At 45.7% G+C, this 17,154-nt stretch overlaps 1 protein-coding gene across 1 annotated transcript in view; it reads right to left on the bottom strand.

Moving 5' to 3' along the window:
- The window catches only part of RFTN1 (raftlin, lipid raft linker 1), a 220,625-nt gene that overhangs the window by 32,747 nt on the left and 170,724 nt on the right, over positions 1 to 17,154 (bottom strand). The window contains exon 7 of the mRNA XM_021071357.1: positions 16,019 to 16,134. Within this exon, the coding sequence (XP_020927016.1) occupies positions 16,019 to 16,134 (116 nt within the window). The remainder of the gene's footprint in view (positions 1 to 16,018; positions 16,135 to 17,154) is intronic.

A 17,154-nucleotide genomic window follows, 5' to 3' on the forward strand; every position in this document is an offset into this window, starting at 1 on the left:
ACAGGTCCCTCAAGACACTGAGAAAGATGAGAATAGGCAAGGCACAGGACGGCATCACGGGGCCCCTGAAGACGGATCTCATCCCATTAAAAATGTTTTACGGAGTGTAGCCCCTCAACCAATTCACTCTGCCAATAGGCCCTTCGTTCTTATGTACTGTTACTAAAATTCTTGGCCAAATGAATTTAAAAAGAACAAATTCCAAGAAGCAGTGATGAATGACCACTTAACTAAGAACATCCTCCAACCCTTTATACTCGCTGATTTAATATACTAAGTTCTTGGAGAAGCATTTGCCCCATCCTCATCTGTGCCTCCCAGACTGTCTGTGCATTTAAAAAGTTCTTAGAGGAATTCCTATTGTGGCTCAGTGGTTAGTAATCCATGAGGATGTGGGTTCGATCCCTAGCCTTGCTCAGTGGGTTGGGGATCTGGCATTGCCGTGAACTGCAGTGTAGGTCACAGACTTGGCTCGGATCCACCATTGCTGTAGCTGTGGTATAGGTTGGCAGCTGTAGCTCCAATTCAACCCCTAGCCTGGGAACCTCCACATGTTGTGGGTGTGGCCCTAAAATGACAAAAAAAAAAAAAAAAGTTCTTGGACCACATGGAAAGCATGAGAAGGAATGCAAGCAGTTCCCAGGAGCAAAGACCACTCCTTGGCTGGCAGCCAGCGAGGACCTCAGTCCTACAACCGCAAGGAATTGGATTTGGCGAACAACCTAGATTGAGCCTGGGAACAGATTCTTCTCCCAGGGCCTCTAATAAGGGATGCAGCCCTGCCAACCCCTGATTTCAGTCTTCTGGGACCCAAAGTGGAAGACCCGGTTGAGCCCACCTGGACTTCTGACCTCTAGAAACTTAATAAATAGTGTATGTGTTTAAAGCTCTTATAGAATCACCTCCCACTCTAATCCCAAACACATTTGGAAAACCTAAAGATAAAGCTCTTCTTATCACACTGAGGGTTGCCTCCTTTTTGTCATCCTGTGGCATGCACTAGATACATCAAGGCACACTACTTTTAAAAAATGCATTTGTCCCACGATTCAGAAAATGTGATGCTTGATTTCCTTCACTCTTCCTTTGTCAGCAGCCAGGCTCTGAATTCACCAGAACGCACACTTGGCTCTCCCCTCTCATGAGCCTTAAAAGGTTCCTAGTGATTTAGGGCCCCTCGCTGCCCCTCAGGAAGCTTGACAAGGAAGAGATGTTATTTATGGGTGTGGAAAGGCCAAGGGGTGGGCATTCATTTTTAATGCCTGCACTTCTCCCCCATCCCTCCCAGTGAAAGGAATCAATCCTTCCTGCCTGGATTTCCTTCATTCATCATGTTTTCACAGTGGCTGATACATAGTAGGAACTCGATATTTATTTGTTGAATAAATTTTTAAAAGGTCTAACTTGTATAACTAAATTTTGCATAGGAAGTGAAATATGGGAGTCTGAGACAATAGGACCACTGAGTTTATGGAAGAAAAAAGTACAGATAGAGAATAGAAGTCCAATTCTTCCTTGTGTCACCCCACTGTCCGAGCTGCCACCAAGTCTAGTCTTCTTTAAAATACTTCTAGGAGCATCCACGCCTTCTGGCCCCATTCAGGGGCAGATGCTGTTGGCTACCAAAGGTCTCCTGGCCTGGCTGACACCCCCTGCAGCCCCCAACTCACCACGATCTTGACAGTGACGTCAGTCTGTGACCCAGCCCTGACCAATGGGACCAAGGGAAACTCTCCTTGGGAGGTCCTGGGAAAGGTCTTACTTGCTAATAAGAAAGGGCACATGGCAGGAAATGCCCCTGCTCTTCCCAGCTGTCATCATGTTCCCACGCGATGCTCAGACCCACTGCAGCCACCCTGGGACTAGGATCACACGAGGGGAGCAGGCAAACAAGTCAAGGATCAGCATCCCGAAGGTGACAGCCCCAGGGCCTTGCTGATGTCCTAAAGGTATTGAGAAAGAGGACTCTGCATCTTGCCCCCTGCCCAACTTCTGGCCCGGTGAGACGTGATGACAAATCCTTACTGTTGAAGCCATGGCCAGGTGGCTACTCTGCTTTGACAGTGGAAAGCCTCCTGATATTGAGGCCCATGACCGCCACTCTTACTCACTTCCCTTTGGGCCCTCTGCCCCAGGCTTCTACCTGCTTCCCCACCCCAGTCCAGCTCTCCAAACACACATCACTTCAGGGCCAACAGTCTGGGTGCACAGCTCTCTGAAGAGATCACCACACTTCTTTTAACCCACTGCCATGCTGCAAGCTCAGGCTCCCACCTGGACCACAAAGCCCTTTGCAGACCCTCTTCCCATGAGATATGCGGTCAAGTCCATGCCACAGGGTTCCCTTGGAGATACGTGCGGTATCCCTTTCCTAGGGCTGCTCTAACAAGTGACCACACACTTGGTGGCTTACAACACCAGGCGTCTATTCTCTCACAGTTCCAGCGGCCAAAAGCTCAAATTCAGCATCACTGCTCAGAATCAAGGTGCCAGCATGGCCGAGCTCCCTCTGGAGGTTCTAGGGGAGAATTTGATCTTTGCCTCTCCCACCTTTTGGTGGCTGCTGCCTTCCTTAGCTTGTGGCTGCATCCCTTCAACCTTCAGGGCCAGCCAGCATTTCAGGTCTCTCTCTGCTCTGTGTTCGCATCACTGCCTTCACATCTTGTGCGTGTAAAACCTGCCTCTCCGCCTTCTTCTCATAAGGATGCATGTGACTGCCTTAGGACCCACCATATAATCCGGGATCATCTCCCATCTCAGGGGCCTTACTTTAATCACATCTGCGAAGATCCTTTTTCCAAATAAGGTAACATTTACATGTTTCAGGGCTTAGAACCCGACACCTTTGCGGGGGGCGGGGGGGGCTTGTAACACACATGTCTGTGCATACCCACCTCTGTGTACCTCTGGGAGGAGCTGCCTCTGGGAAGGGGAACTGGAGAACGGATGGCCAGAAGTGGGAGAAAGGTTCATTTTTCAAATGTGTATACTTTTGGACTATGAGAATTTTGCTTCAAACGATTAGGAAACTCACAATAATGTTTTATCTCAATTTGCACCACAATTCTCATTATCATCTTTTTTAAAAGATGGCATTTTTAAAAAGACATGTTCTGTCTTAGGCCAGACTCTTCAGGCGCAGATGCTGAGGATTTGCATGTGAGTAACTTATGCAGGCAGGGCTCCTAGTGAGGGGGAAGGGAAGCTGGACAAAAAGCAGAAGCCGTCAAGCAAGGACAAAGGTTAATGCAACAGCCCCTGAACTGCAGCTCAGCCTCACCTGTGAAGCTCTGGAGGGTAGGTTATACTCAGGGGTGTCTCCAGCTGAGACAAGGGAGTCAGGCTCCAGAGCCCCACCCTCCGGTGATGGACAAAGACCCCCCCCCGGGGGGGCATCTAAACCTCTGGGCACTTCTGGCTCCCCCACATCCAAGCGCCAGGCTCTGCAGCCCAGGGGTAGGCATCAGCAAAGACACACAGGAAGTGAAAGCACATTGGTAAAAAGCATCTAAGGTCTAGAACACTGACACCATGCACTACGTCTTCTAATTGTGAAGAAAATGAATGGATGGGCTTTCTCCTCTGTGCTGCTTCTCCTCTTGCCCTTCCCACTAGCAGGAAGCCCTCTTCCGAATGGCTCACCCACATCTGTACCCCACCAGAGCCCACTGTATGCAGGGGGCCTTGGTCAGTCTCTGCTCTTTCCCAGGGCACCTCTTGTCAGCAAGACACCACTCCGTGCTGAACACCTTGCTTCCTATTTTGCAGGAAGTCTTCTTCCCTCCTGGGGGTGGGGAGTGGAGCTTGGTGTTCTTATCGCAAGGCGGCAAAGAACAGGTCACTCACTGGGACGCTCTGGGATTTCCCATTCCCTGAGTGCTCTCTGTTTTGTAACCAGGAATCCCCTTCACCTTCAATTATTTTTACTCTTATGTAATCTGCCACTGAGTGCCAGCCACCTCTTGGACAAGCCGGAGAGCTGGCTTTGATCCAGACCCCTGTCACCTCTGTGTCCTGTCATTGCTGCAATCCACATGACATTCATGACCCCCTCGCCAAGTGGCGGATGCCAAGGAGGAGGCAGAGGGAAAATTCTGACTGAAGAGGATGAAAGAGGGTCACACAGATATCCAGGGCTCCACCACCCCAGCACAGGGTCAGAGTCAGATCTGAAATCAGGTCTTGGGAGTTCACCTTGTGGCTTGGCAGGTTAAGGATCCAGCTAGTATCCATGAGAATGTGGGTTCAATTTCTGGCCTTGCTCAGTGGGTTAAGGATCTGGCATTGCCGTGAGCTGCCATGTAGGTCACAGACGAGGCTCAGATCTGGCGTGGCTGTGGCTGTGTTGAAGGCAAGCAGCTGCAGCTCCAATTCAGTCCCTAGCCTGGGAAACTCCATATGCCCTGGGTGTAGCCCTAAAAATACAAAGGAAGGAAGGAAGGAAGGAAGGGAAGGAGGAAGGAAGGAAGAAAGGAATCAGTTCTCAATGACCTGAGAGTAGCTTTTTAAGTTACAGTTTTAAAATACAATTTCCAATATTCAGGAAAGAGTAATAACTTACCCGGGAACACAGATTGTAAAACCTAAACTGTCCTCCACCAAGTTCCTAGTGGCCAAAGTGGCCCTTTCTAGAGACAAGAAGGATTTCAAAGGTTTAGGCAAGTTCAATACGGCCCCCTGTCTAGCAGCAAGCTGCCTCCAGGTGGAAGTGTTACTCTGGAGCAAAAGCTGGAGGCCACCAAGGAAATGAATGAGTCTGCAGAGATGGATGGGTGTGGATTTATTAGGGCAGAAGGGAGGTACCTGACCTCCCAGGGATGGTGACAGAAGTGAGGCAAAGCCAAAAAAGGGAGAAGGTTAAGTCTCCAATGAGATTAGGTGTACTTGACAACATACACATGCACACATACACACACTTTTTAATGTTATGTTCGATCTCAACGTTCATTGCAACACTATTTACAACAGCCAAGACATGGAAGCAACATAAGTGTCCACTGACAGATGAATGGATAAAGAAGATATGGCATATATGTGTGGCATACACATATATATATATACACACATACATACATATCCATTGGAATACTACTCAGCCATAAAAAAGAATTATGCTATTTGCAGCAACATGGATGCACCTAGAGATTATCTTACTAAGTGAAGCATGTCAGAAAGAGAAAGACAAATATCATATGATACCACTTATATGTGGAATCTAAAAAAAAAAAAAAAGATACAAATGAGCTTATTTCCAAAACAGAAAGACTTGCAGACATAGAAAACAAATTTATGGTTACTAAAGGGGAAAGGGTCGGGGAGGGTAAATTAGGAATTTGGGATTAGCAGACGCAAATTACTTTACAAAAAATAGATAACCAAGAAGGACCTACTGTATAGCACAGGGAACTATACTCAACATCTTGTAATAACTATAATGCAAAAGACTAAAAAAGTGTGTGTGAGTGTGTATAACTGAATCCCTTTGCTATACACCTGAAACACTGTAAATCCACTATACTTCAATAAAAAATTACGTTCAAAACAAGAAGCTGTACAAGAAAAGAATATACGGAAGACAACAGAAAGCGGAATTATTCAACTCTTATTTTACTTCCTTTTCCATAAGAGAAAATAAGTATGTCTGAAGCCTAAGAGAAGAAAGGCTACGAAGGAGACACAACCAGCTTACCTACTAAAACGTAACTTTTTTTTCTTTTTAGGGCCACACCTGTGGCATGTGGAAGCTCCCAGGCTAGGGGTCAAATCAGAGCTGCAGCTGCTGGCTTACACCACAGCCACAGCAATGCTGGATCCTTAACCCACTGGGTGGGGCCAGGGATCGAACCTGCATTCTCACGGACACTATGTAGAGTTCTCCCCCGAGCCACAATGGGAACTCCTAAAATCTAATTCTTAATTACTCTAGCAAAATGAATATTTCTCTATGTAATAATGAAAATGTTACAGACAAAACTGCCTACCCTCTCCCATTCCAAGTCATACGGTAACCACAGCCATCAGCTTGATGGCTGCCCTTCCAGGCCTTTTCCTGCATTTACATATTTCCACAGAATATACATCATCTTATTTTGTGAAGATTTTTTTTCCCCATTAATGGCATTACACTGATGTATTTCCATATTAGTCAGGATTCTCCTGGGTAACAGAACCAATAAATGAAGATATATATATACATGCATATACATATAAGTACATATATACATATATATACAAAACAGAGAGAGGTAGCCATTTATATATATAAAAGATTTATTTATATAGAGATTTACATATATATGAGGTTTTTATATATATAGACATATAGATTTTTATATATGAGATTACTTATATATAAATTTAGATATATGAAATTTACAGATTTTTATATTTGAGATTTATTTATATAGAGAGATATTTACATATATGAGAAATTTATAGAGAACTTTTATATATATGAGGATTTATTTATATAGAGTTATATACAGGGATTTATTTATATGTAGAGAGAAACATATATACAAGACAATATAGAGACATATATATGAGATTTATTTGTATGAAGTTTATATATATGAGATTTATTTGCATAATTTATCTATGAGATTTATTTATATAGAGATTTTTATACATGTGATTTATTTATATAGAGAAATTTTTATATATGAAATTTATTTGCATATATATTTATCTATAAGGTTTTATTTATATAGATATTTTTATACATGAGATTTATTTATATCTATATGTATATATAAAATATATAACAATATAAATAAATATATAAAATATATGCACACATACACATACATACATACATACATATATTTTATACATATATAAAGAGAGACAATAGATTGATTTAGAGGAACTGGTTCATGCCACTGTGGGGCTGGCAAGTCCAAAGTGTGCAGGGCAGGCCCTCTCTTGAGGTCCTTGACTGACTGGATGAGGCCCGCTCACATTATGGAGGACCAGTCATCTATTTCACTCAAAGTCTACTGATTTGAATGTTAATCACACCGAAAAATGCCTTTACTGCAACTTCTGGTGTTTGACAAACAACCGGGTACCATAACCATACCATACCAGGATGACCCATAACACTAACCCTCACAGTTAATCTACAATTTGTTTTTTCACTTACATTTGCTGGAGCTCCTTCTATGCTGCCAGGTGCTGAACGACCACACATCTGTTATTTCACCATTCCCCTCTGGATGGCCATGCACCTTGTTTCCCTTTTCCTAATGATGCTGAAACCACATCCTCTATCTATCTGCCTTCTTGTGAACAATACCCCTGTTTCTCTGGAGGAGATAAACATGAGGTCTGGACTTGCTGGGTCGTGGCAGGGGTGAGCACTGAAAAATTTTCAGAGAGGTTGGCAACCTGCCTTCCAAAGCAAACTTCATATATTTTTTTTTCTTTTAAGGCCGCACCTATGGCATATGTAAGTTCCCAGGCCAGGGGTCGGATCGGAGCTGTAGTTGCCAGCCTACGCCAGAACCACAGCAATGCAGGATACAAGCCGCGTCACAACCTACACCACAGCTCATGGCAATGCCAGATCCCTAACACACTGAGTGAGGCCAGGGATCGAACCCGTGTCCTCATGGATGCTAGTCAGGGTTGTTAACCACAGAGCCACGACCGGAACTCCCAAACTTCAAATTTTTCAATGATGAATTTAAAATCATCAAGCCTAGAAGAATTTCATATTAAGGAAAAGGTGATAAGTACCCTTGCTATCAAAGCTGAGCTGGACACAAGGAACTTGATCAAAGCAAAAGCTCTGAGAGCAGAACCCGGGTCGTTCCTGCCACTCCAGACTTACCTGATCTGGATCTGCTCTGGGTCAGGAGTGGAGTTACCCCCCCGCCCCCCCTGGAGGGAAGGCCTGGTCCTTTCAGGACAGTGATTATTCATGGGAAAACCTTTTATATCACCGGAGAAAGGCCGAGACCTGCTCTCTTTGGCACTAAAGGCTCTGATCTCAGAACCAAAATAATTATCTTGGAGAAAGAGTGGTAATGAAGAAAAAAAGAAAAAGGCCAGACGGTTTAAAAAGAGTAAATATTGGCTCCCTTACTGGAGCAGAAGGTAGTAAGTTTTAGCGATTGAAGCTATTGACGTTCCTCCCTGGCAAATCCCATTGTGATCCGTTACAGAGATGGTTGGGAGCCTTCTGGAAACAGAAGGCTGATTCCTAGAAAGCTGCAGAAGCCCATGCAGAACAAGGGGGAGGACCATGTGGTTGGACCGGGTTGGGGTGTGGAGTGTGCCCCTGAGTAGATTCCGACTACGGAGGTGCCTCTTATCAAGCTTCTCGCTGTTCCTTTTAGACAAGATGGTGACTATTGGGTGAAAAGATAGGGGCATCTGAAACCTCTGCAGAGGGGAACGGGACCACATCAGGATTTGGAGGGGAGATGCTCACAGGATGCCAAAGCGTCATGACACGACATCAGACAGAAGAAATCCTACACAGAAAATGCACAGGGAGGCCAAGGCTGGAGGAGAAAACCATCGTGATCACAAATGTCTCAGCAGGCTGGAGACATGGGCAAAACTAATAGGAGGAGAGGACGTGGAAGTCAGTTCAACAGCAGACTGAACAACACACAGGCAGAGGATGGAGGCAGCACCTGATGACAGTGCCTCATGGGACAAAGCCTAGGGGGATTCAGAGGCTGTAATGGGTGCCCCCAAGGCCCATTTACCTCCAGCTGCACTAGCAGAAGCCCAGGTCCAGCTGTAGGGAAACCAGGTCCTCACAAGAAGAGCAGGCTGCTCAGCACAAGGCCTGTGCCCTTTGGATCCCAGGATGCTGTGCAGGCGAACACATCAAAAATGAGTCTTGGAGCTCCCGTTGTGGCTCACTGGTAACCAACCTGACTAGTACCCATGAGGACATGGGTTTGATCCCTGGCCTCACTTGGTGGGTTAAGGATCCAGCATGGTCTTGAGCCGTGGCTTAGGTGGCAGCTACAGTTCTGATTCGACCCCTAGCCTGAGAACTTCCATACGCTGCAGGTGCTGCCCTAAAAGGACAAAAAAAAAAAAAAAAAAAAAAAAAAGGAAAAAGGAAAAAAAGAGTGAGTCTTCTATGTTCCCACACCTGTTCAGGTCAGTTACATCCACGATCACAGTTGCATGTCTTCATTTAAATTATTTAAAAGGATAAGAAGTGCAAAAGATGTTCTAGGAAAACTAGGTAGAATACTTTAAAGAGACTTGACAAAGGTGAGCAACTATTGCCATTGTGAGGACGTGGTGGTGGTGGGGTTTGCTGGAAAAGATCAGGAAAAAAAACCACAACGACAGAAGGGTTCTTCAGTCAGATCCCTTTGTTATACTTTGAAGGCACTGTCGCAGGCCACTGGCAATTGTGGTTTATAACAGAAGGATGAAGCTGGATTCCAATTAGCAGTCCCCAAACTCAGATTGGCCGGTGGATGTGTATTTACGTATTTTATATTTAAATAATATGTAAGATATGAATATGACTTTCTTTGGTTCTTTTTAACTGACTTTTCTGATGAACTCCCTGGCTCCCACAACCAACCACATCAGCTCAAAATGCTTTTTAATACTGTCATATGTTCCATTCTGGTGGCAAATTTCACAAGAAGCCCTGGAGCTGGGAGATGCCCAGGGAGGAGGATGAGGGTGGAGAAGGCTCTACGGCTCTTGGAGCTCCTGACAGTGTTCACCAACTCTGATGGGCAGCCAGGCTGATGACGTGCGGACAGACAGACGATGGGTGCTGTCTCTGCTTCTCTGTCTCTTATGCTCTACCAATCAGGTCTCTACAGCTTCCCTCTTTACTTTCAAAGAATTACTCTTTGGCTCACACTCTAGATTGTAAACTCAAAGAATGTAAACAAAATACCTGTTACAAACGCCCTGTGGGTGGACGTTCATCTCATTCACACAGTTTTTATTTTAGGCCCTAAGTTTCCAACTGAGAAAAAGGCAATTGTATGCATTCGACTCCACATGTTCCCAAGATCAAGGCAGAAGGCATAGCATCTCTCTAATGGATGATCTCAGGTGACCGATAAAAGGGAGTAGTATTTACGCACTATATGCCAAGTGCTAAATTCACAACTTTTTTTTTTTGTCTTTTGTTGTTTGTTGTTGTTGTTGTTGCTATTTCTTGGGCCGCTCCCGCGGCATACGGAGGTTCCCAGGCCAGGGGTCCAATCGGAGCTGTAGCCACCGGCCTACGCCAGAGCCACAGCAACGCGGGGTCCGAGCCGGGTCTGCAACCTACACCACAGCTCACGGCAACGCCGGATCGTTAACCCACTGAGCAAGGGCAGGGACCGAACCCGCAACCTCATGGTTCCTAGTCGGATTCGTTAACCACTGCGCCACAACGGGAACTTCTAAATTCACAACTTCTTAATACATCATCTTTTTAAATTCTTCTCGGCTTTCAGAAGTTGTTACTCACATCCCCATTTGTACCACTGAAAAATGGAAAAGCAAAGAGGGGGTGGTTTCTTTCACACATCCTCGGTCAGCTAGAAGTAAGAGAGCAGGAGACCCACCCAGGCCGGATGCTAGACTCCACATTCTCTTTCCAACATACCATCTGCTGAGCTGTGAAGATCCAGGTAGGTTTTCCTGTGAAAGTGTGTGTGTGTGTGTGTGTGTGTGTGTGTGTGTGTCCATGCATGTGTGCATGGGTGTGGAGAGAGGGAAGCCAGGAAGACGTTGTGAAATTAGAATGGCACAGCTGCACCCAGAGCTGAGGATATTAAAGTGCATGGGAGGAAGGAGGCAGGAACAGGACCAGTCCATTCCCATTCTGGGAAAAGAGCTGGTCAGAGGTATTTTGTGGTCAGAGCCCTGGGAGGCTGCAGAAGGACAGTGGCTGCCAGAAAAGCAGGGTCAGCACAGGCCAAGAGGCTTGAACAGGGCTTGAACCTACCCAGGGCTTGAACAAGAAAGACCTTCTCTGGGGGCCAAGAGAGCGGGGTAGAGAGGAAGAGGCCAGGTCTCGAGGACAGAGGCGAGGGAGACGGACACCCCGAGGGACGTGCAGAGGAGGAGCCATCTGTGGGCTGGAGTTGGGGTCTGACAGCCTCTTGCCACTGCTGAGTCATGGCAAGCCCACCCCAGACTGGACCCCATGGGCGGTGCTGGTATGGCTGCATCCACGTGGTTCCTCTAGGGCAGAGATTCTCACAGCAGGCTGATAGGAAACTCTGGGGGAAAGCCTGGACATCTGTGTTTTAAAAAGCTCTTCAAGTGATTCTGATACAAGCTCAACCTTGTGACATGCTGACTTATCCCTGGGCTGAACCAAAAACCCAATTCATGAAGCATTTACTGTTGCCTTGGGAAACAAAGATAAACATTCCTAGGCTGAGAAATAGTGAAACAGTGGAGGGAGGCAAGAAGATAAATAAATAATAATGAGTATCAGAGGAGCCCTAATAGGCTTAGTAGAGAGAATTATGAGAAAACAAAGAAACCCGCTTTCAGAGACAGGCTGAAAGGCTTCCTGGAGGAGGTGACCTATGAAGGTTGCCTACACCATTTGCAAGTTCTCCTTTCCCTGTGGGAAATCTGAGGATGCTCCAAAAAAATGCCAGAAGGAAGAGCAAGTCTGAAGACTTGCATGGGGAAAATCGAGGAACAATATCAACACCATCGCTATATGAAAATGAAGAAAATCTGTTTCTGCCCTCTTAGTGGGAATGTAAACTGGTGCAGCCACTATGGATAATAGTATGGAGGTTCCTGAAAATAACTAAAAATAGAATTACCATCTGATCAAGTAATCCCACACCTAGACATATATCCAGACAAAACTCTAATTCAAAAAGATACATGCACTTTTATATTCACTGCAGCACTATTCACAACAGCCAAGACATGGAAGCAACCTAAATGTCCATCAACAGACAATGGATAAAGAACAAGTGGTACATATATACAATGGAATATTACTCAGCCATTAAAAAGAATGAAATAATTCCATTTGGGGCAACATGGGTGGATCTAGAGATTATCACACTTAAGTGACGTAAATCAACAGAGAAAGAAAAATATCACTTACATGTGGAATCTGAAAAAATGATACAAATGAACTATTTATAAAATGGAAACAGACTCACAGACATAGAACACAAATTTATGGTTACCAAAGGGGGAAGGGATAAATTAGGAGTTTGGGATTAACAGATACACACCTCTCTCTATAAAATAGATAAACAACAAAGTCCTACAGCATAGCACAGGGATCTATATTCACTATCTTGTAATAACTTGAAATGGAAAAGAATCTTAAAAAGAACATATATAAATACATATATATTTGTATCACTGAATCACTTTGTTGTACACTTGAAACTAATACATTGTAAATCAACTATACTTCAAAAGAAAGAAAGAAAGGGGGAGAGAGAGAAAGAAAGAGAGAGAGAGAGAAAGAAAGAAAGAAAGAAAAGAAAAAAGAAAAGAAAAGAAAAAAAAAGTAAAGAAAAGAAAAGAAAAGGAAATCTGTTTTTGCCCAGCTGGATGCCAGCTACACCTGTCATCACAGTGTTGAAATGCAATGAAATAAAGGCCCATCCAGTGGTGTGCCAACAACTGCTTACAACTTTCTCCAGGGGAAAACCCCCTAATTTCTAGCACTTTCCAATTTAACAGTCTAATACTCACACCATGGCCAATTTCAAGCTCCCAATCTGGCTGAATCTGTCACTGAACATGGAATTTCGAAGAGATGCAGAGAATTGGCTGTGTGGACCAATGTACAACACTGGGCCCATCACAAGCCTTTTTTTTTTTTTTTTGCATTTTCAAAAAGTTTTATTGACGTATAGTTCAATAAAAGTTCAATATCAGAAGGTTGTGATAAATTCTGCTGTACCATCACAGGTCTTGAAAAATCTATTTCATGTCCCAAGACTCCAGGGGAAAAGCCAAAGCCTTCCCAAAGCGTGTGTCTGCGTGAAGGAGGACCCAAAACTGACATCACCAAATTGATGAACACACAAAAAGAAGGGGTCAAACATCAGTGGAAGAAATAAAATTGGCGAATAAACCTAATGGACACCAATTTGCATATCCAGGAAAAGTTTCTGAATGAACGTTAATCCTTCCTGATCTAATATCTAACCTGTAAAATTCACCTCTTCTGTAATTAATAAGACAACCATGTCCTTACTTTAGTTTGTAACCATATCTCCCTTACATTGACTTTTTTTTTTTTTTTTTTTGGTCTTTTTAGGGCAGCACCTGCAGCCTAAGGAAGTTCCCAGGCTGAGTTGAATCAGAGCTGCAGCTGCTGACCCACCATAGCCACAGCAACACCAGATCCACGACCCACTAAGTGAGGCCAGGAATTGAACCTGCATCCTCATGGGTACTAGTAGGATTCGTTTCCACTGCACCACAACAGGAAGTTTTCCACAGACATTTTACACAGTCAGTCAATATTCATTCCAGTTACCCCCAAGGTCACGTTTTAGAAGTTCAGTATTTCAAAGGCTGAAGAAAGACAAATCCCATCCAGAATATCACACGACCACCGACAGCTGGTGAAAGTGGTGTCTAAACTACCCTTTCAGACACTGATTCTTAAACTGGAGTGAGCTTTAGAATCCCCGAGAGAGCTTGTTAAAACCCAGTTGGCTGGGCCCTCCTGCAGGGCTCCCCATTCAGAAGGTCCAGAGCGGGGCCCAAGAATCTGCATTTCTAACAACCTCCCAGGTCATGCTGCTGCTGCTGGTCCTGGAACCACGCTTTGAGAACCTCTTTTGCAGATGACTCTGGATCAGTGTCATCATCTTGAGGAAACCACAAAGCTCACCTTTAACAGCCATTTTAACATGTCAACAGCAAGGGATTTTACACACGTCCCCGTGGCCTGCCCGTCACATGTATGAAAACACGCGCATGTTTCTGGTGTAGCCATGCATCACCTGCTGACACAGCTCTGTGTCACAGAGCAAACCATGGGCACACGGCAGCCGGCACGGGCTTGTCTAGATGGGGCCCCTCAGACACTCAGCCTGCTGCCCGTTATCTCCCATTTCCCTACCACCTGGAGCCTTCATCACCACACATGGTGGGCAGGTGACAGCATGGGCTGGGTGACAGACTGCCCCTCATCTTAGAGTTGAGCAAGTTGAGGGTCCCCCGGGGGGACATAACCTGCCCACACTGGACTCTGCATTTTATTTTATTTCATCTTTTTTTTTTTTTTTCTTTTTAGGGCTGCACCTGTGGCATGTGGAAGTTCCCAGGCTAGGGAGCCAATTGGAGCTGCAGCTGCAGGCCTACATCACAGCCATGGCAATGCTGGATCCTTAACCCACTGAGAGAGGCCAGGGATTGAACCCACATCCTCACAGACACTATGTCAGGTTCTTACCCCTCTGAACCACAACGGGAACTCCTATTTTTAAATTATAGTTGATTTACAATGTTATGCTAATTTCTGCTGTATCACAAAGTGCCTTGCTTCTACATGTATATATAACTATATATTTTTTTAAAAAACAATATTGCTTTCCATTATGGTTTATCCCAGGAGGTTGGATAGAGTTCCCTGTGCTATACAGTAAGACCTCATTGCTTATCCATTAAATGTAATAGTTTACATCTACTAACCCCAAACTCCTAGTCCTCCCCTCTCCCTCCCGCCTCCCCCTTGGTAGCCCCTTGTTCTCTGGGTCTGTGCTGGACTATGCATTTTAGACAGAGCGTCACTTCCTTTGTAGCCCATTTCCAGTTAGGGGCACAGAAGCCCCCTGGGACCAAGGCTGGGTGGGAATGACTAGAGGAGCCTGACAGCAAACCAGCTCATCGCCTGCTCCCTCACTTTCCTCACTACCTCTGCCCATGGGACTCCCGACTCCTGACCTAACTGGCCCCAGATACAATGATTTTGGAATTCCCGTTTCTGATTATTACAGTTTTTCTGTGTCCTCTGTTGGGTCACATTCATAGGCAGCTATTTTCCATCGCTGCTCAGATGACGGCTGCCCCCAGCAGCCCTGCTCCCCACCTCAGGCCTGCTCAGGAACGGCTTGCAGGCTTAAACGCTGAGCAATGGTGCCTATGGGGCGCCCACCCCAGCTCCAGGCGAGGGACTGACCGCAGGCTGCAGTTCCAAAGGGCGCAAGGGTGCAGCAGGTCCCAGCGCCCCACATGCTTCACAAAGGGCTGCCTCCCTCTGGCACAGAGAGCTGGGGCTGGCAGCGCCCCTCAGAGCAATGCCAACCTGTGTCCTTCCAGGGCCAACTCGCGAGCACTCAGAAATCAGTCCCCTACCTTTAAACATCCCAGATGTCGGGTGGACAGGAGAATGGTCTTAAGAAGCCCATGTTTCCACAGCTGGAGAAATGCCTTTCAATACACACCAGCAAACCTCATTGGCCTTTCCCCAAACCCAGGGGAACATAACATAGTTTGAGGAATTCCCCTGCCCGTAGCCCTTTGGTGGCCTCGTGGCTGAACATTTCCCAAAGACATCCTTCAGCACTTGATGGGCCAAGGACCTAACCTCTCCGTGGCTCAGTTTCCTCATCTGTAAAATGGGGGCAATCACGGTACTCACTCGCGGACTTATTATGATGGTTAAAAGCGCAGGTGCTTATAGATCCCTTCTAAGGATACCCGACAGGGGAGTCACAGCGTTGAGCTCCGATAACAACGTTGCTCTGATTATTACTGAGGCCACAGACTGTGTTTGCCTCACTGCTGCCCCTTAGAGCCTTCAAATTCCTGAAGGAAGAATCTCTCTATCCAATGGTCTGGCACACACATGGTCTGTTTTCTCTACAGAAAGGGAAAAAGCAGGGCCCATCCCCCAACGGTGGAGGGTGGCACAGGAGCGGCACCCAAGGACTAAAGGGGTCCTCATAGGGTCTACGGAGGTCCAACTGCTGTTCAGAGGAAAGCCACATCCAGCAGCAGCCACATTCTGAGGAGCAAGCGGATAAAACAATCACTGTCCAGACAAGAAAAGCCCCGCTGCCAATCCCATACTCACGTCCAGAACCGTCCATTGTTCGACAACAATAGCATCGTAGCCCTGCGTGGTTTTGCTATCTTCTGTGGAAACAGCTTCAAAGATGAATACTCCATCTGTCAAGCCGTGTAAGGAATCTGCGGAAAAAGAAAAGGCAGGCGGGGGGGGGGGGGGTGTCTGTAAACCGTCTGTGGCAGAAGCCTTACAAGCAGCAAGAATTTTCACTGCATTCATTAATAATCCCAATCAGAACATCTTTTCAGCATGTTAATTAAAGAAGGCACACACAGCCATAGAGTCTAGCCCCATCAGAATGAATGAGACTAATTTACCTCACAGTTTTGAATAATATCCTTGATTTTATGAGCCTAAATTTCATTGTTAGCAATCACCATTTGATTTCACGCCTTTACCTTCCTTTTCACGCTCCGGCATCAGGATGTACTGGGGAGAACTTATTCAGGGGAAAACGCAGTCATTTAGAGACAGGTTTTAGAAGACTCTATTGAGGTGGGAGAAATTACTTCGAAGGGGGGATAGATGTAACACAGCAGATCTGGGCTTGCAGACGCCGTCCAGGCACTCGTTCCTGGGTGTTTGTGTGACGTGGGGGCTGTAGTCACACTTTGGGCAGCTCTTGTCAGGAAGTGAAAGTTGGAGGAAAGGGGGAGTTTTTCCAAGTCATTTACTACTGAAAATGTTTTCCTGGGCACTGCTCTAGTCAATGGTAAATTCTGAGTTCTGCACGATTCAACACATCTCTGTCACACACACAGTATGATTCGGAGCTGTCTCAGGCAACGAGGGTGTCAAGAAAAATACAACAGGGTCCTTCAGGGCCTCTGCAGAAGACTTTCAAGGAGGTGTGTTTTGGGGGTTATCAGCTCTAAACACCTTAGATTCACTTAGATAAGGGACAGTGGAACCGAGGCATAGACCCAGAAGCAGGTGGTTTGGGCCCAGGCTCTCTCCAAAAATCGAGAGAAACTTCCAGGGTCTTGGCTTCCTATCTGTGAAAGAGGACTGTGGACAGAGAATTCCTCCTGGTCCCTAGACTGTGACCTACAAATTGCTGTTCTGACTAAACCACATCCTCACCCCCTACCACAATTCCTAGTTGAAGCTCTGACCTCCTATTGGGTGATAGGGACTTTGGG

The sequence above is a fragment of the Sus scrofa genome, chromosome 13 (assembly GCF_000003025.6).
Source record: "Sus scrofa isolate TJ Tabasco breed Duroc chromosome 13, Sscrofa11.1, whole genome shotgun sequence".
Lineage (NCBI taxonomy): Eukaryota > Metazoa > Chordata > Mammalia > Artiodactyla > Suidae > Sus > Sus scrofa.